This window comes from Lithobates pipiens, unplaced genomic scaffold, assembly GCF_037356315.1.
Source record: "Lithobates pipiens isolate NorthernLeopardFrog02 unplaced genomic scaffold, aLitPip1_a1.2 Scaffold_22, whole genome shotgun sequence".
Classification (NCBI taxonomy): domain Eukaryota; kingdom Metazoa; phylum Chordata; class Amphibia; order Anura; family Ranidae; genus Lithobates; species Lithobates pipiens.
The window spans coordinates 13,632,318-13,652,649 of NW_027507784.1; the positions used below are offsets into that span (position 1 = coordinate 13,632,318).

The 20,332-nt window shown below is 48.9% G+C and overlaps 1 protein-coding gene across 2 annotated transcripts; it reads right to left on the reverse strand.

The window, feature by feature from the left end:
* LOC144000404 (3-oxoacyl-[acyl-carrier-protein] reductase FabG-like) lies at nt 1-17,745 on the reverse strand. 2 transcript variants are annotated; one of them, XM_077494217.1, is made up of 9 exons: nt 17,587-17,745; nt 9,348-9,518; nt 8,884-9,062; nt 7,654-7,747; nt 5,560-5,629; nt 4,562-4,598; nt 2,888-2,951; nt 2,691-2,806; nt 1-217 (listed from the first exon to the last, which is right to left on the reverse strand). In XM_077494217.1, exons 1-8 carry the CDS (start codon nt 17,605-17,607, stop codon nt 2,708-2,710), a joined length of 735 nt encoding a protein of 244 aa, XP_077350343.1. In that variant the 5' UTR covers nt 17,608-17,745; the 3' UTR covers nt 1-217; nt 2,691-2,707. The 2 variants fall into 2 exon arrangements, with proteins under 2 accessions (XP_077350343.1, XP_077350342.1); XM_077494216.1 differs by lacking the exon at nt 2,691-2,806.
* Nucleotides 17,746-20,332: the final 2,587 nt, after the last annotated feature.

Genomic DNA, 20,332 nt, shown 5'->3' on the forward strand with positions numbered 1-20,332 from the left:
TTATAAAGAGCTATTAAATATTTATTGGATATCATGATTTTCTCTGTTATCTGTGGATTGATCACGGACACATGGCATGGCGGCCACCATCCACGGGCATGGTCACTCCAGTGATAAAAGAAGCTGCATCCGATGCCAGGAAAGCGATTGCCCGGGCAACTTCCTCCACTGAGCCGGGGCGCCCCAGGGCGTGCGTTTCCTGTGTGCTCTTCAGAAACTAGAAGAAGAGAAATGGAGTGGAGAGATCATGGCCAAGACAAGACAAGTAGCTAAAAGATAAATGCCAAGGCAAGAGGAAGGGGGAAAAAAAGGAAAGGAGGGGGGGGAAAAAGAGGAAAGGAGGGGGGGGGGAAAAAGAGGAAATGAGGGGGGGGGGGAAAAAAGAGGAAATGAGGGGGGGGGGGGGAAAGAGGAAAGGAGGAAATGAGGGGGGGGGAAAGAGGAAAGGAGGGGGGGGGGAAAGAGGAAAGGAGGGGGGGAAAGAGGAAAGGGGGGGGGAAAGAGGAAAGGGGGGGGAAAGAGGAAAGGGGGGGGAGGAAAAGAGGAAAGGGGGGAGGAGAAAGAGGAAAGGGGGGGAGGAAAAGAGGAAAGGGGGGGGGGAAAGAGGAAAGGGGGGGAAAGAGGAAAGGGGGGAAAAGAGGAAAGGGGGGGGGAAAGAGGAAAGGGGGGGGGGAAAGAGGAAAGGGGGGGGGGGAAGAGGAAAGGGGGGGAAAGAGGAAAGGGGGGGGGGAAAGAGGAAAGGGGGGGGGGGAAAGAGGAAAGGGGGGGGGAAAGAGGAAAGGGGAAAGAGGAAAGAAGGGGGGAAAGAGGAAAGGGGGGAAGAGGAAAGGGGGGGGGGAAGAGGAAAGGGGGGAAAAGAGGAAAGGGGGGAAAAGAGGAAAGGGGGGAAAAGAGGAAAGGGGGGGGGGAAAGAGGAAAGGGGGGGGGGAAAGAGGAAAGGGGGGGGGAAAGAGGAAAGAAGGGGGGGAAAGAGGAAAGAAGGGGGGGGAAAGAGAAAAAGGGGGGAAAGAGAAAGAAGGGGGGAAAGAGGAAAGAAGGGGGTAAGAGGAAAGGGGGGGGGAAGAGGAAGGAAGTGGGGGGGGAGAGGAAAGGGGGGAGAGGAAAGGGGGGGGGGGAGAGGAAAGGGGGGGGGAGAGGAAAGAGGGGTAAAGAGGAACAATACATAATACATTTATTTATAAAAATAGAAGCAGCATAGATGTGCACAGCCTATGGCATTAGGGTGTACACCCCAAAGCTCCAAACTCATGCATGAATATATACACCGACAGTGTCCAGTCATTTTTTATTTTTTATTTTTACAATTGTAATTTTTTATTTTTGACAATATAGGAGCCCCGTTAGGGGGCTTTGCTGACATATCAGGGGTCTAAAGAGGGGGAATCTACACCACATGTAGTGATTAGGGTGTGCCCATACCCTGTGTGCATGCCTACGACAAGCAGTCCCTAGAATTTACCCAATATCAGCCTCTTGCAGTCCCTGTATAGCAGAGCTCAGACTTTGGGAGGCACAAGCAGCCAGTCAGGTTCTCCAAAGTGCTCACATGCCAATAAGGGCGATGCCGAGAGATGAGCTCATCATCTGCTGCTTCTCCTTTTACTGTACAGTCACAGACTGCAACTGTTCTTGAACTCCAGCAGAGAATAATCAGGTCTCCTCCTCTGCCAAACATGGATGTGCTAGGTGACAACGCCATGTATTTAGCAGTTTGCCTGGAGTTCAGGGGTAAATGATGAAGGCTCCAGATGATACTTGTACATCTAATATACATATAATATTTGGGATAAAAGTCAAACGCTTTGTAAAGTTAGTTTTTGTCTCAGGATCCTACGGTATTGAGGGTTAATTGTGTAGGTAGGCCTTAACACCAGTCTGGCCAGGCCATGTTTGAAGTTCTGCCTTGTCATGTGAATGGTGTGGTGCACATGACAGGCTATAACCAGGTCTGGTTGGATGTTTGGGTATGGCCCTCTCGGAGCCAATCAGCAGGAGTGCCGGGCCCGCTGAGGAGTCTGGGAGGGGGTACTTAAGCAGGTGTGGGTCACGTGTTCAGGGTTCCGGAGTGTTTTGTGAGACCTGTGTGGTCTGTCCTGGTTCCAGGACCGGGGTAGCCCTGTGAGGGGTCCCGGTCATGGGGTGTCTGACATCCCGCAACATGTTCCTGTCAGTGGCCCCTGATGGACCTGTCTGGTCTGGGGTAGGGATCCGTCTGTTCCAGAGTCTCGGAGCCAATCGTTCCGAGGTGCTGTAACTGAGGGAGGATTCACAGTGTCCGGGTGTGCTCTCGGCTTGGAGAGGCACCACAGCTTGTGGAAGTGAACGGGGGAGGACTCTGAGGAGGGCCGGCAAGTGGCATCCTGGGAAGTGCCTGTTTACTGAGTTGGGAAGGACATGAGTTCACACTTTCCCTGTACCACAAAGGAAGCAGGAAACGTTCCAGGTACGGTTGGAAAAAGGTTCCTGTTTGCCTTCAGTTAATTGTTCAAGTTTTGAGTCAACGTGCTGACTGCCATGATCTCTGACTAGAGGTCTGTTCAGCCTTGGGGTGCCCAGCTGCGAGTGGCTACTCTCTGGGTGGAAGTAGAGACTTTGCTAGACCTGCAGTTCAAGGTGCCTGAGTTCTTCACCCTGTGCCCTCTGTTCCCTAAGAGACTGTGTTTTGTGAAAGTTCTACTGCAAAATAAAACCTTTTGAAAGGACTTTATCAGTATACAAGTCGTTGGGTATCAACCCTGGGAACCCCTAGACGAGGGAGAGCAGGCCAAAAGAAGGTATATGTATATTTTCTCAAGGGCTCCACACACTGCAAAACATAAAAGACAGTTAGAAAAATGGGATGTTTGTGTCTCAATCATACACAGGGCAAGCTTTTTGATCTACGTACCTCCTGGTACTGCTCTTCACTCATTCCGGCCCGCTTCTGCAATTCCGTTATGATTACCCCTGGACTGGAAGAGAACCAGAGACATTATCAGATGGAGCAAGCTAGAGAAGCATGATCCAGAAGCCTTTAGGATCCCCTGTAATGTCCCCGTTTAATTATATAGAATCTTGGGCAAGATTTTAGCCAACTGACCTCAACATAAACCACAAATCTCAGCTTTTAAAGTGTTATTGGCCAAAAAAAAAAAAAAAAAAAAAAAAAAAAAAAGTATTGCGGCCCGGTTGTTGCCCTGGAGGGCATGCATCAATGCAAACAAAATAAATAAATGGTATGGGTCCCCCACAGGTCAGGAAAAGAGGGGGGGGAGCGAGCACCCCACCCCCCCTCTTGAACCTTGCCAGGCCACATGCCCTCAACATGGGGGGGTGCTTAAGGGCAGGGGGCCTCTTCCCGACCGACAACCCTGGGCTGTGGGGTTCTGCAGACAGGGGGCTCATTGGAATCTGGAAGCCTTGTACCTCTACCCTGTCACAAAAAAAATAAAAACCCACACACAATGTCCTGTCCCCCCCCACCATAGATCCATCTTCAATCACAATGCCACCGCCGACCAAAAAAAAAAAAAAATTATATATATATATATATATATATATATATATATATATATATATATATATATATATATATATAATATTATTAATATATAGGTCAATGATATCACAATTGGGTGGTGCCACCAGGTGTCGGAGCCTGCAGTGGGCAGTTAGCCTCCATCTCAGGTGGAGGGTCTACATCTGGGGACATGTTTTTATTTTTATTAAAGGAGTTGTCAAAAACCATCTGTGTGTTTATTTCTTTTTGACACTTTTTGGTGAATGGGTAGGGGTACAATGTACCCCATACTCATTCACATGGAAGGGGGAATCTAAGATTCCGATAAGCCCCCTGTCCGCAGACCCCCCCCACAACTACATCCCATGGTTGTGGGGACAAAGCACCCCCTGCAATGTTGAGGGCATGTGGCCTGGTATGCTCGTCTCTCACATACCCTTTCCTGGCCTGCCATGCTGCATGTTCGGATAAGGGTCTGGTATGGGTTCTGGGTGTACCCAACAACATTTTTTAATTAATTGAGCCGTGAAGGTTTCCCCTCAAAATCCAGACCTGAGGGTCTGGCATGGATCCTCGCCTTCAGCTGTCAGCGGGGAAGCCCATTGGCAGCCAATTATTCATCCATTGTTAAGGACGCCACGGACAGCTTCCTGGCCAGCTCCTTAACCAGCTATTCACCGTTGCCCTTATTGGGCAAAGCTTTGCCCTATCAGGGCTTAGAATGCACCGTTCAGCACACAGTGCATTGTGGGTAACTCGGCAGGAGAACATCCCGCCGAATGACCCGCAAATACAGGCCAAAACTTTTGCTCATCTCTAATGAAACTAATATATATATATATATATAATTTTTTGTGCCACTTCAGCAAACTCTTTGGAGAGACTTGAATCAACTCTGATGTTGATTTTTGTCCCTTCTCGTTTCCACATCATTGTAGCATTGTCTTTTACTCATGTACCTTTTTTATAACTAGCCAATATATTTTAAATTACAGTACATCCTTTCAGGAACATGCAATTAGATTAGATCTACATAGGTCAGGTTTTGGTAATTCTACTCACCAAACAGCATTGACTCGGACCTGCTTATTGGCCAATTCTAGAGAAAAACAAAAACACTGTCAATGCGATTTAAAAACGGAAGACTTCTATTAAAACCGGTTTGTGATCCCATTTGTAAATGTCTATGCCAGCCCCTCTGTTAGAGGCTGGCATAGCACACTGTGTTAAGTGTTTTGTTTTTTTTAAACGAGTGTTGTAAATACCGATTTTTAGCTGTCTTCAGGCCGGTCACGTGACTTGCGGCCACTTTCCAGCTCCGACAGATGGCTTCTGTGGGAGGAGGTCGTGATCTTCCGCTGATGTCAGCCCGGACGATCACGTGACCGTTCCTCCGCAGAATCCCATCTTATAGCTGTAAAGTGGCCTTCTTATGATGTGTCCCCCCCCCCCCCCCCGTGTATGTATGTATGCATGCGTGTATCTCTGTATCTCTGTGTATCTCTGTAATATATATATATATATATATATATATATATATATATATATATATATATATATATATATAATTTCCTAGAGTGGCCACTGCCATCGAATTTGAGTGATCAGACATCTTGGAAATTAAAAAAAAATTAAAAAACAACAAATTTCGAATCAATGATGGGAGAATCATGTGAAAAATATTCAAAAATAAATATGAATGAGCCGTTACCAGGAAAGAAGAAGATTCCCAACCACAAAAATTATTTTCTATAGCAACACGAGGTGAAATTGAAGGCTTAGTTGGTTTTGAAATCAATGGTGGAACCATTGAAACAAATACGCACAGAAATTCTGATTTCGAAAGAAAATTAAATTTGAAATTGGGCCCATGTATGGCCTGCATTGCACTGATAATGTTTTAGCTGGTTCCTGATGAATTGTGTGAAATTAATCCTGGAGGTGGCCCTTTTGGCACCCTTCCATCCAGCATCCTTCAATTGAAAAATTGATGGAGCAGGGAATAAAATTGGCCATTTCTCCTTGACTGGCAAGTCAGTGTTGGATTGTATTCTACTCACCAAGAGCGGCACATCTGGTCATATGATCCACCGCCGACTTGGACACGCTGTACACCAGGAGGCCTGGCATCTGGAAAACAAATGGGGAGATCCGAAAAAGCCAGCACATGGGTCGTCTTTTATTTTGCAGTCATTTGAAATGTATATTTTCGGAGTTCATCTCTCACCGGTGCACAGGGTGTAATAGCAATTGGCTATTTTTGTACTGTATAAGCCGACATCAGTTTGAATGGTCATATCGGGTTGCTAGTGTTTTTTTTATGATAAACCAGATAAGGAGGTTCTGCATGATTCTCTGCTAAATGACCATTAGTAGCGAGCGACTTGAAAATTAGGGAACTTTTTTTGAATCTCAAATGTTTTGATCCTGCAGATTTGTCCAATCGGCATCCACATATGAATCATAAATGCACTGATGGGTAAACGGTCATCTTCTGCAGATCAGACACACGGACCTGCAAATATTTCAGAAGAATCCAAAACGAATCAACAATAATAATGCTGATTCAGTAATCACCAATTACAGTATATCATTGTTACTTTTTAAATTACTAGGTTTCTTAAGTGCAAATATTTAGACATTGATTTCCACTAATTGCTAACAAGACTTATTTAAGTAAAGCTTTCTCTTTTGAGGTGCTGAGGACATTACTTCCACATAATTCAGTAAACAGCATAGATTTTGGTAACCTTCTGCTTGAGGTGATTGTAGCCGTATTAGTGCACTTGTGACAGAAACAAATCGAGTACAGTCCTTGATGCAAAAGATGTAGCAAAGACTCTTATGTTGGTGAAAAAGGACAGAAGTTACAAACAAGGATGAATTTGCACAGACATACCATCACGGAACATGTGTTTGCTTTCCAAAATGGGGTAATTTTTTGGGGAAGTTTCCATTGGCCTGGTGCTTCAGGACCTTCAAAATTGCAAGAGGTAGTCAAGAAATTAAATGTGTAATTTATGCTCCTAGAAAACCTGAGGGTGCTCCTTGCATGTTGGACCTCTCTACGTGGCCAGGCTGTGTAAAAGTCTCACACATGTGATATTGCTTGCTCGTCAGAGCGTACCTAGTATTGTTGACTCCCTGACTCAAAATCTGACAAAAAAAGGAAATCAGGGGTTAAAGTCCCCTTGAGAAGGAAGTCACAGGCTGACCAAGCAGCTTAAATGGGGAAAGTACTAACCAAGGACTGCTTTTGGCAAATCTCTCTCTCCCCTGGGAGATTTTCGTGATACCACCATACACTCATGTGTTTGGGATGATGGTAGCTTGGATCTGGATCCACCATATTGGATAAACAGTCAGGCTTCCATTTGTGGCTCAACGATCTTCTTTGATCTGTACATCATGGCATATTCCATCTCTCATCTAGTATGCCCTGTTCAATAAGGTTGTGATGATCAGCCCACGGACGGCCTCTATGTGTTTCAGCTGTATTGAGCTGTTTTGCCCCCTGAGCTTTTTCGTATTTGTTTCTATATTGAAAATGATTTTCTGTCTAATCACTGATTGCTCAATATGTATTTACATGACCCTCTTGAAAGATAGTGAGATCCCTCTCTTCTTTGCAACTATTGAACCCCAAAAGTTGTCCTGAAGAAGAAGTGTACAATGAAACGTGTAGACACATTAGGGCTCACATTATGTATCGATTCTTATCTGTATATTTGATTTTTATTATCTCTGTCATGTCTCTGGTCTTTATACTTTATGTATTTTTCCAATAAATGTTAAATACATTTTTGTACTCCCAGCGTTTGTTGTGCCTTTAAAGTCCGACCACAGGTTTTCTTTGAATTCCTTTTTTTCTTTATTTCCACCAAAATTCGCGGATGAGGCGGATGTGAGTGTTTTTTCTTTGTTTATTCATTCCTTCTCAGGGGGACTTTAACCCCCGATTCCCTTTTTTTTGTATTTTTTTTTGTGTTCTGTTGCATCCACACCTCCATCACAAGGTTCAGTATGGAAGAAGTAGCAATAGCAAAATAGAAGCCCTGTACTTTGGTACACGTTTTCTCACTCAGAAGACAAATAACAGAATATTCTGTATCCCTTATCTATTTTTTTTTATAGAGGAGCAAGAAAACCCTCACCGGTCTCAGACCTAAGGCACTAGATACATTGACGATGTTTCCTTTGGTCTTGATGAGATGACGCACCGCCAGTTGAGTGAGATAGAAGAGAGACCTAGAAAAAAGTCCAGAGATGAGGGGATAGTTTTACAATTACACCCATTTCCCAGGAAAAAAAAAAAAAGGATAGAAAAACCATGAGCAGAGCTTTATAAACCCAATAAGCTGGTCTGATGACTATAAATACACAGAGATGAATATTTATTACTCTTATAAATGAACAAACTGCAAATTAAAGTTAAATGAGCACAACTACAATAATCTGATACAGACAGGGTTAAAAGGAACAACCTTGGTTAGGATGTGACTGTGCACAATGCCATCTAGTGGTTAGATGAGGCAATGACAGAATAGTCCCAGGGCTTGTTTGGATATGTTGTCCATAAACTGGTTATCACATATAATTCCGGAACCTGTGTGGATTCTGGTGGAAACTAAACTCATGGTCATGTGGTCCTAAAATAGCGCTGTTAACTGAATGAAAAATTCATAATACAGGAAAGTCCCTTTCTGTGTAGTGTCCAATTGTTTATTAAAATGGTCAATCATGCCAGGGATGGTGTCTCCATTATAAGAAAAGGGCTGGTGAGCTGAACCACTTGCAGTATTATAACATGACCAGTGAGTCCAGTCCTGAGAGCTTCCAGGTAGAGTTCCTACCCTCCTTGGGGTTTCCCCACCCCCGCTGCATTAAAATAAAAAAAAAATCAATCAATAAAAATGGTGGGAATCCTTCCAAATAGGCACAGCAGGTCTTCAGACTTGGCAACTCGGAGCAAGTGGGAACCCCTCATAATGGATAAAGCAGGTGTGTAGACCTAGGAACTCTAGGCCCTCAAGACCCCAGAGGTCCATTTTGGCTCTTACCACCCGGGGGGGTGGTCCCTTTCAAAAGGGCTTATCTGTACTCTATAGCCCTCTGTAGTGTCCCTCTTACACCCTTTTAGTGGCTGCACTCAGCTCTTCAACCCTTGTACAAGGCTCTTCTCAGTTCTTTGAAACTCTGTGAGGCCTATCTTGGCTCTGCAGCCCTATATTGTTCTTATTTTGTCTCTATGATCCTTAGTTGGGCCCTGTTTGGCTCTCTCCTGGATTTCTGGGGTATTCGTAAATATTTGAAGCAACATATATGTAATGTTTTCAATGGCCCATACCACCCCTTCACCATACAGGATAAGTCCTTCCCCTCACCGCACATTGGTGTTCATCACTCGGTCATAGTCTTCTAGTGTGGTGTTCTCCATGGATCCCCTCGCCTGGATCCCCCCACAGTTCACCAGCACATCCAGCTGTCCAAAGTGACCGACTGTATCCTCTACAATCTGCTGGACGACCTTTTCATCGGTCAGATCTCCAGGAACCAGGAAGGGCTTTGGGGGACAAAAAAAAAAAAAAGCAATGACAGATAACCAAGGGGGCAAAGAACAGGGGGTAGGGAGAGTGGGGAGAGTAACATGAATGTGACACGAAGGTGATGGTTATAAAATGTCTCACAGGAGAGACAAAAAAAAAAAAAAGGAAGAGGACAGTAATAAATATACTAAGAATATAGATGTGGGACACTAATGTGACACACAGAGGGAATAGATGAGGGGGCAGTAATGAAGGACACACACATAGTAAACACCCAGAGTACATATGACACATCATGCTACCTTTAGGCCAGAGATCTCTTCGCAGCGCTGGGCCGTCTCCTGCAGCTTCTCCTGGTTTCTTCCATTTAGGGCCAGTCGGGCCCCCAGGCCAGCAAACAGGATGGCAGTTCCAGCCCCGATCCCAGAGCTGGCTCCGGTCACCAGGCACACCTTCTCCTGCAGGGACACCACCTGAGGATGGACACAGAATGAATGATTAACTGAACAGCAACACAAAACCCAGAAACTTCTACAGGCTATAACTTCATGTGTGACTATATTTAGAGGTGAGGAAAGAGTGGCGCTAGAGGGATGTGATGTAAAATAATTCAATCAATAAGCAAAGCCAGACATAAAAAAAATAAAAAAATAAAAAAAAGTCCATAAATCATAAGTCTATGACAAAAAAAAGAAATAAAAAAACAGCTTTTCATTTGATGATGGGAATATAATGGAGGTGACCAAATGCAGCATCACTGGCAGCACCCTTTAGATTGAAGCACACAACTACTGTAGACATACAAAAAGAAAGCACAAATGGGCGCTGGACAAAGTGCAGCATTAATTGTACCAAAACTCTCCCAGGACTGCCCGGAAGAGTTCCAAGACTGGGCAAACGAATACATACATGTTCATTTTATTATTCAAGATGATGCAAGTTGCCCTTTGTCTAATTTTATTTTATTTTTTTACATGTTAATACAATTACTGCTGCACTTAGTCTGGCGCCCCTCTGTTTTCTTTTACTGTGACCATAGTGGGGGATGACAGATATTGCATCTCTATTGGCTGCAGACATGAGATCCAACTGCCACTCTAATGTCTGGTTTTACCACACGTGGGAACGAAGATGACATTAAAGATGATACATTCCACCTGCACTGTGTGGACACAACATAATGTCTGTAAATAGGGACACACTTTTCGCAGAGCCAAGCAGGCTCAAAAAAAAATAAAAAATCCTTAGAGCCAGGTAGGGCCCTCATGGAAGGGTGTAGAGTCAAGAGAGGCCCCACCGGTGACATAGTGCAAATAAGAGCCCAATGGAGGGTTGTAGTGCTAAGGAGGGGCCCCACAGAGGACATAGAGCCAAGAACTCAATGGAGGGTTGTAGTGCTATGAAGGGGCCCCACAGATGGCATAGTGCCAAGAACTCAATGGAGGATTGTAGAGCTAAGAGGAGCCCCACAGAGGACATAAAGCCCAATGGTTTGGGGTTGTAGAGTAGAAAGGGAGCCCAGAAACTTCTTAAGAGCCAAAAGGGACCCCCATAGGAGGGCCAGAGGGTATAGAAAGAACCTTCAGAGAATTACAGGCACCCAGCAGAAAGCTGGAGAGAAAATAGGGACCCACTAAGGGGGGCCAACACATTCAGCAGTGGTGGGAAAACTATGGCAGATTGTGAAAGACCGAGGCTTGCTGCCTTCTTTCGAACCCGCTTACACCGAGCAATTGTTATTTATTACACATATCACAACGTAGCCAACAGGAACACCTCACATCACACATTTAGGATCCGTCGACGTGTGGCAGCCCCTGCTGCTCCTCTGAAAAGTGATCTGCTGTGTATCATTTTTCAGAGGGTGTTTGACAGGCAGTGAGGATGCAACAGGTTGCAGTGTGGCCCCATAGACTTTCATTGGCAATGATCAGCTGCTGTATCACTCAGCAAATGTGACATGCTGCTTCATTTTTGCCTCGGCCTTGAAGCACAGCATCACGGCATGTGGGTGGTAGAACTGTGGCTCAACCATCTGGCCCTACAAAAAGACCATAGACCCAGGAAGGGCCCCATGGAAGGCTGTAGATCTGAAAAGTGAACCACAGAGGGCATAGAGCCAAAAAGATCCCAATGGAGGGTTATAGAGCTGAAAAGGTCCCCATTGAGGACCTAAGAACCAAGAGGGACCAAAAGGGCCAGGAGCATGGAGAGTCACCCTTCAGAGAACTGGAAGGAACCCCAAAAGAGGGACCCCAGAGAGGACCAAAAAAATAACACAACACAACTATATACATATACACACACAGCAGGTAGAAGCCATGGCAATTTGTGAAATGCTGACACCTGTTGTATCCTCTCTATCCCGCTTACATCCAGCAATTGTTAAGTCAAGTGTTACAGCGTAGCCAAGAGGAACATATCACATCACACAGTTGCATTCATGATGACACTTTCCACCTGCACTCTGTAAACACAAGAAGGAAGAGGAAGTGCCACCAGGTGCAGCATCACAGAGGGAAATTTAATGTAAATATTAAAAACACAGGATTAAAATGAAATGATCGCCTTCCACTTGAAATGTAGATATGAGCCTTGGATACTCTGTCCTCCGTATACTGCTGGGATCTGGTCCATGGTGAGTAGATGTTATGGGGATCGACCTACGATCCAAGTCAATGGCAAGATCAGTGGTTGAAGTAGGAGGGGAGAGCCCTTGTCCCAATCAGTCCTTTGGTATAGCGCCATCCGTGGAGAGGTTTGTTTCTCAGTCTGTTCCTGTCCATCCGGTGACGTCATTTCTACCCACGTTCCACGCTGGTTTCATTTTCTGGTGGCCACAGTGTAAGGGTAGGGAGAGTCACCCTTTAAGTTTAAACTCGTCTTATTACATTTAGACTCTGCTTGAACAGATATTTACTGAAGTTTAGTGAAACTCCATGCTTTGCAAGTTACTTCTGAAGTCTGCAAGAAACAGGATGCATTTGTGGTTAGAGCTAGCCGTTAGAATTTATAGGAAGTAGGAAATATTCATAAGGTGAAATGAAGCTATGTGGTTTAATGTAGACAATTTAAAAAGGTCATGATATATATTTTTATAAATATGTGTCTGGTTAATGTATGACGCTCTAAATGTCAATGTTTCATGATTGGTCAAATGTCTTGAATGTCTTGTCTAATCCTGATTGGCTGACAATGCAATTTGAAGCACATAAAAAGTAGTATTCAGGAAGTAAAGAACGTAGTCATGATAATCCTCAACTCGTGTGATTGTCTGATTTTACCCAATCGATTGAAAGGGCTTTCCAGTGATCACTAAAGTCCAGCTCGAGCTAAGGAGGGGGGCGCACCTTACACACAGGACACCTATGGAGCCTACAACTGGACGAAACACTATGGACGGCACTATACCGAAGGGCTGATTGGAACAAGAACTCTCCACTCCTACTTCAACCACTGATCTTGCAGTCGACTTGACTTGTAGGGTCCATCCCCATAACATCTACTTACCATGGACCAGATCCTACATGGATGGAAGAATGGTGCTGGGGGATATCAAGGGTGTATGGGGGAAAACAATGCTGAGGAGGGATCTGGGGTACATAGGGGGTAGCAATACTTGGGGTATCTTGGGTGGCTATAGTGCTAGAGGTATCAGGGATGTAGAGAGGCCACCATGTAGGGGGTATCAGGGATGTAGTAGGGTCACAATACAAGGGGTATCTTATGGTATATGGTAACAGTGCTGGGGTAATATCTAGGGTGTAAAGAGGGTTCAGAGTGCTGTTGGGGGGGGGGGCTATCTGTGGCATAGAGGGTTCAGAGTGCTGTGGGGGGGGATATCTGTGGCTTAGAGGGTTCAGAGTGCTGTTGGGGGGGGGATATATGTGGCTTAGAGGGTTCAGAGTGCTGCTGGGGGGGGATATCTGTGGCTTAGAGCAGTGGTCCCCAACCTTTTTGGCACTGGGGACCGCCAGCGTGGAAGAAAATTGTGCCAAGGCCCAGCGAGGGACTGGGGGTGATGTACGCACACGCGTGGGGGGGGTAAGCGAACTTTGCCGTCAATCGGGCAATAGCTGGTGTTCGGCTGTTGGTACTTCAATCATCATGGCACCATGGTTGGTAGGGTGTCAGAATGATTGAAGCGCATTATTTCTTATATTACATTGTAATATAAATGAAATAGTTCAACTCACCATAATGCAGAATCAGTGGGAGCCCTGAGTGTGTCACTTTCCATGTCGCCTGCCACCAGATGAGAAATGCCACTTGTTACGCTGCCTTCCACCAGTTGAGGAATGCCATTTGCCACATCACCTGTCTGTGCCTTCAGATGAGGAATGCCACTTGCCACGTCACTTGCCTGTGCCACCAGATGAGGAATGCCCCTTGCCACGCTTGCCTGCCACCAGATGAGAAATGCCACTTGCCACGCTGCCTGTCACCAGTTGATGAATGCCACTTGCCACATCACCTGCCTGTGCCACCAGATGAGGAATGCCACTTGCCACGCTGCCTGCCACCAGTTGAGGAATGCCACTTGCCACGCTGCCTGCCACCAGTTGAGGAATGCCACTTGCCACGCTGCCTGCCACCAGTTGAGGAATGCCACTTGCCACGCTGCCTGCCACCAGTTGTGGAATGCCACTTGCCACGCTGCCTGCCACCAGTTGAGGAATGCCACTTGCCACGCTGCCTACCACCAGTTGAGGAATGCCACTTGCCACACTGCCTGCCACCAGTTGAGGAATGCCACTTGCCACATCACCTGCCTGTGCCACCAGATGAGGAATGCCACTTGCCACGCTGCCTGCCACCAGTTGAGGAATGCCACTTGCCACGCTGCCTGCCACCAGTTGAGGAATGCCACTTGCCACGCTGCCTGCCACCAGTTGAGGAATGCCACTTGTCACGCTGCCTGCCACCAGTTGAGGAATGCCACTTGCCACGCTGCCTGCCACCAGTTGAGGAATGCCACTTGCCACGCTGCCTGCCACCAGTTGAGGAATGCCACTTGCCACGCTGCCTACCACCAGTTGAGGAATGCCACTTGCCACACTGCCTGCCACCAGTTGAGGAATGCCACTTGCCACATCACCTGCCTGTCACCAGTTGAGGAATGCCACATCACCCGCCAGTGCCACCAGAGGATTGTCCCTGCATTGGTGACACTGGTTCAGTGGTCTTTCTTAAATGAGGGCAGGAGAGCAGAGATGCGGGGCGGGCAGGGAGAGATTATGTCATCTCTCTGCTCCCCACCGCACCACCGACATTCCACACGTTGTGAGGGCGGAAGAGCGGGGATGCTAGGCTAGCGGAGAGAGATGTCATCTCTGCTCGCCAGCCCGCTTCTCTTATTCGCCCGCCCGCTTTCCTCTCTGATCCACCGGTGCCTTACAGCCTGCCGTGGCCCGGCTGCAAAGACGCTACGGCCCGGTAGTGGGCCGTGGACCAGGGGTTGATGACCCCTGGCTTAGAGGGTTCAGAGTGCTGTTGGGGGGGGGAATATCTGTGGCGTAGGGGGTTCAGAGTGCTGTTGGGGGGGATATTTGTGGCATAGAGGGTTCAGAGTGCTGTTGGGGGGGGGGGATATTTGTGGCATAGAGGGTTCAGAGTGCTGTTGGGGGGGATATCTGTGGCATAGAGGGTTCAGAGTGCTGTTGGGGGGGGGGAATATCTGTGGCGTAGAGGGTTCAGAGTGCTGTTGGGGGGGATATCTGTGGCGTATAGGGTTCAGAGTGCTGTTGGGGGGGGGGGATATCTGTGGCGTATAGGGTTCAGAGTGCTGTTGGGGGGGGGGGAATATCTGTGGCATATAGGGTTCAGAGTGCTGTTGGGGGGGGGGAATATCTGTGGCGTAGAGGGTTCAGAGTGCTATTGGGGGGGGGGGGAATATCTGTGGCGTAGAGGGTTCAGAGTGCTGTTGGGGGGGGATATATCTGTGGCGTAGAGGGTTCAGAGTGCTGTTGGGGGGGATATCTGTGGCGTAGAGGGTTCAGAGTGCTGTTGGGGGGGGGGGATATCTGTGGCGTAGAGGGTTCAGAGTGCTGTTGGGGGGGGATATCTGTGGCGTAGAGGGTTCAGAGTGCTGTTGGGGGGGGGGATATCTGTGGCGTAGAGGGTTCAGAGTGCTGTTGGGGGGGGGATATCTGTGGCGTAGAGGGTTCAGAGTGCTGTTGGGGGGGGGATATCTGTGGCGTAGAGGGTTCAGATTGCTGTTGGGGGGGGGGGATATCTGTGGCGTAGAGGGTTCAGAGTGCTGTTGGGGGGGGGATATCTGTGGCGTAGAGGGTTCAGAGTGCTGTTGGGGGGGGATATCTGTGGCGTAGAGGGTTCAGAGTGCTGTTGGGGGGGGGGATATCTGTGGCGTAGAGGGTTCAGAGTGCTGTTGGGGGGGGGGGGGATATCTGTGGCGTAGAGGGTTCAGAGTGCTGTTGGGGGGGATATCTGTGGCGTAGAGGGTTCAGAGTGCTGTTGGGGGGGGATATCTGTGGCGTAGAGGATTCAGAGTGCTGTTAGGGGGGATATGTAGGGTGTACAGGGGTCACAGAGCTGATGGGGGGGGATATGTAGGGAGGATATGTAGGGTGTAGAGGGGTCACAGTGCTGGTGGGGGGGGATATGTAGGGTGTAGAGGGGTCACAGTAAGTGCTGGTGGGGGGGGATATGTAGGGTGTAGAGGGGTCACAGTAAGTGCTGGTGGGGGGGGATATGTAGGGTGTAGAAAGGTCACAGTAAGTGCTGGTGGGGGGGGGGGATATGTAGGGTGTAGAAAGGTCACAGTAAGTGCTGGTGGGGGGGTATGTAGGGTGTAGAGGGGTCACAGTGCTGTTGGAGGGGAAATGTAGGGTGTAGAGGGGTCACAGTGCTGGTGGAGGGGATATGTAGGGTGTAGAGGGGTCACAGTGAGTGCTGGTGGGGGGGATATGTAGGGTGTAGAGGGGTCACAGTGAGTGCTGGTGGGGGGGATATGTAGGGTGTAGAGGGGTCACAGAGTGCTGGTGGGGGGGGATATGTAGGGTGTAGAGGGGTCACAGTGAGTGCTGGTGGGGGGGGATATGTAGGGTGTAGAGGGGTCACGGTACTGGTGGGGGGGATATGTAGGGTGTAGAGGGGTCACAGTGAGTGCTGGTGGGGGGGGATATGTAGGGTGTAGAGGGGTCACAGTGAGTGCTGGTGGGGGGATATGTAGGGTGTAGAGGGGTCACGGTACTGGTGGGGGGATATGTAGGGTGTAGAGGGGTCACAGTGAGTGCTGGTGGAGGGGATATGTAGGGTGTAGAGGGGTCACGGTGAGTGCTGGTGGGGGGGGATATGTAGGCGTAGAGGGTTCAGAGTGCTGTTGGGGGGGGGGATATCTGTGGCGTAGAGGATTCAGAGTGCTGTTAGGGGGGATATGTAGGGAGGATATGTAGGGTGTAGAGGGGTCACAGTGCTGGTGGGGGGGGGGGATATGTAGGGTGTAGAGGGGTCACAGTAAGTGCTGGTGGGGGGGATATGTAGGGTGTAGAGGGGGTCACAGTAAGTGCTGGTGGGGGGGGATATGTAGGGTGTAGAAAGGTCACAGTAAGTGCTGGTGGGGGGGGGATATGTAGGGTGTAGAAAGGTCACAGTAAGTGCTGGTGGGGGGTATGTAGGGTGTAGAGGGGTCACAGTGCTGTTGGAGGGGAAATGTAGGGTGTAGAGGGGTCACAGTGCTGGTGGAGGGGATATGTAGGGTGTAGAGGGGTCACAGTGAGTGCTGGTGGGGGGGATATGTAGGGTGTAGAGGGGTCACAGTGAGTGCTGGTGGGGGGGGATATGTAGGGTGTAGAGGGGTCACGGTACTGGTGGGGGGGATATGTAGGGTGTAGAGGGGTCACAGTGAGTGCTGGTGGGGGGGGGATATGTAGGGTGTAGAGGGGTCACAGTGAGTGCTGGTGGGGGGATATGTAGGGTGTAGAGGGGTCACGGTACTGGTGGGGGGATATGTAGGGTGTAGAGGGGTCACAGTGAGTGCTGGTGGAGGGGATATGTAGGGTGTAGAGGGGTCACGGTGAGTGCTGGTGGGGGGGGATATGTAGGGTGTAGAGGGGTCACAGTGAGTGCTGGTGGAGGGGATATGTAGGGTGTAGAGGGGTCGCGGTGCTGGTGGGGGGGGATATGTAGGGTGTAGATGGGACACGGTGCTGGTGGGGGGAATATGTAGGGTGTAGAGGGGTCACAGTGAGTGGGTTGGGCGGAGTGTTGGATGTATAGAAGATGTAGGGGGGGTTACAATGTTGGGGGTATCGGAGGCCCTGTCGGGCTGGATGAGGCCTCATGATTTTTATTGCCGGCCGTGTCTATACTCGTTACACTTTTATGTATGGAGTATTTTCGCTGTTTCTTTGCTGTACAGAATTATTTTTCATGTAGTTAATTGTCTGCCTTCTACCTACTTGATATCTGTTTACCTGCGCGGTCTCCATTGTAGGGGCCCCAGAGCATTACTTTGCCCAGGGGCCCATGATGCTATTGAGCGGCTCCTGGGCACATTACACTTGCAGACACACCGCTTACCTGTACTTGCTGTGCAGCCATGTCTTCTCCAATCCAGGGGAGACTTTTTTTTTTTTTTTTTGTGGAACTTTATTAGCACTGAGAAGTGACTTCCTTGGCTTTTAACTGTTTCACTGCTGAAAGAATGCGGACACCCAGGATAGACAAAGATGTGTTTGTCGGTTCTATGAATGAACAGCCAGAGAACCGATCAGCTGCAAACTTAGCCGGAAATACAGGATGTTTCCACCCATTTACAGAACTTAAAGAGGCCAACTTTTATTTTTATGTATATAAAATGTTAAAAAAAATCTTCAATAAAGATATTTATGTAACAAAACAAAAATGATCAAAAGCCGAAATCTCTTGTTAATCATTGTATAAACATTATTGGGCTGATTGATGAAAAGATGTGAAAATTCCAGGACCCCTTACATCAGGGTCCCCAGAGAGCCCCCCTTACATCAGGGTCCCCAGAGAGCCCCTCTTACATCAGGGTCCCCAGACAGCCCCCCTTACATCAGGGTCCCCAGAGAGCCCACTTACATCAGGGTCCCCAGAGAGCCCCCTTACATCAGGGTCCCCAGAGAGCCTCCCCCTTACATCAGGGTCCCCCGAGAGCCTCCCCCTTACATCAGGGTCCCCAGAGAGCCTCCCCCTTACAACAGGGTCCCCTGAGAGCCTCTCCCTTACATCAGGATCCCCAGAGAGCCCCCCCCCTTACATCAGGGTCCCCAGAGAGCCTCCCCCTTACATCAGGGTCCCTAGAGAGCCTCCCCCTTACATCAGGATCCCCAGAGAGCCCCCCCTTACATCAGGGTCCCCAGAGAGCCTCCCCCTTGCATCAGGGTCCCCAGAGAACCTCCTCCTTGCATCAGGGTCCCCAGAGAGCCCCCCTCCCCTTGGAGACCCCTTCAGAGACTCGGGGCTATAGCCCCAAAAGCCACCCCCTAGTGACTCCACTGGGTGTGGGGTTGTTTTTCAGGGGCTGGGCTTGGCCCCTTAGACCCCTTTAACACAGCCAGCCCGCTCAGATCCGCCTGTCTGTTTTTCAGACAGATCCGAGGAGGCCATCCATTGACTCCTATGGAGAGACGGATGTCAGCGGAGATGTGTCCGCTGACACCCGTCTGACATCCGATCCGCTAAAATGTTTAGTCCTCAGGCTAGAGAGAATGTATTCACTGTGATGAGGATCTGTAGAGGGTCTGTAGAGGATCTGTAGAGGGTCTGTAGAGGGTCTGTAGAGGATCTATAGAGGATCTATAGAGGATCTGTAGAGGGTCTGTAGAGGATCTATAGAGGGTCTGTAGAGGGTCTGTAGAGGATCTATAGAGGGTCTGTAGAGGGTCTGTAGAGGATCTGTAGAGGGTCTGTAGAGGGTCTGTAGAGGATCTATAGAGGGTTTGTAGAGGGTCTATAGAGGATCTGTAGAGGATCTATAGAGGGTTTGTAGAGGGTCTATAGAGGATCTGTAGAGGGTCTGTAGAGGATCTGTAGAGGGTCTGTAGAGGGTCTGTAGAGGATCTGTAGAGGGTCTGTAGAGGGTCTGTAGAGGATCTTTAGAGGGTCTGTAGAGGGTCTGTAGAGGATCTATAGAGGGTCTGTAGAGGGTCTGTAGAGGATCTGTAGAGGGTCTGTAGAGGGTCTGTAGAGGATCTTTAGAGGGTCTGTAGAGGGTCTGTAGAGGGTCTGTAGAGGGTCTGTAGAGGATCTTTAGAGGGTCTGTAGAGGGTCTATAGAGGATCTGTAGAGGATCTGTAGAGGGTCTGTAGAGGGTCTGTAGAGGATCTGTAGAGGGTCTTTAGAGGGTCTGTAGAGGATCTGTAGAGGGTCTGTAGAGGGTCTGTAGAGGATGCAAGAGGGAGGCTCTCTGGGGACCCTTATGCAAGAGGGAGGCTCTCTGGGGACCCTGATGCAAGGGGAGGCTCTCTGGGGAAACTGACGCAAATGGGAGGCTCTCTGGGGAAACTGATACAAAGGGGAGGCTCTCTGGGGAAACTGACGCAAATGGGAGGCTCTCTGGGGACCCTGATGCAAGGGGGAGGCTCTGTGGGACCCTGATGCAAGGGGGAGGCTCTGTGGGACCCTGATGCAAGGGGGAGGTTCTGTGGGACCCTGATGCAAGGGGGAGGCTCTCTGGGGACCCTGATGCAATAGGGAGGCTCTCTGGGGACCCTGATGCAAGGGGGATGCTCTCTGGGGAAACTGATGAAAGGGGGAGGCTCTCTGGGGACCCTGATGCAAGGGGGAGGCTCTCTGGGGACCCTGATGCAAGGGGAGGCTCTCTGGGGAAACTGATGCAAAGGGGAGGCTCTCTGGGGACCCTGATGCAAAGGAGAGGCTCTCTGGGGGCCCTAATGCAAAGGAGAGGCTCTCTGGGGAAACTGATGTAAGGGGGAGGCTCTCTGGGGACCCTGATGCAAAAGGGAGGCTCTCTGGGGACCCTGATGCAAAAGGGAGGCTCTCTGGGGACCCTGAAGCTATATTACTGTATATACATGTGTATGCCCGCCTAAGCGTATGACTTTCTTTACTGCCCAGCAATGCCCCTGCCCACACCAAACCTTACACATGACACCACAGGTGTACACAGGGGGTGTGCCAGGGCACACCCTAATGACTATGTGTGGTGCCGATTCCCCCTATTGCCCAGGCTGCCCTGTATTGTGCCCCCCCCCCCATGGCAGTGCTGCTTGCTTCCCTCCTCACCCCCCCCCCCCCCTCCGGGTGATGTTTTCTAAATGAACACAGTGAACATATTCAC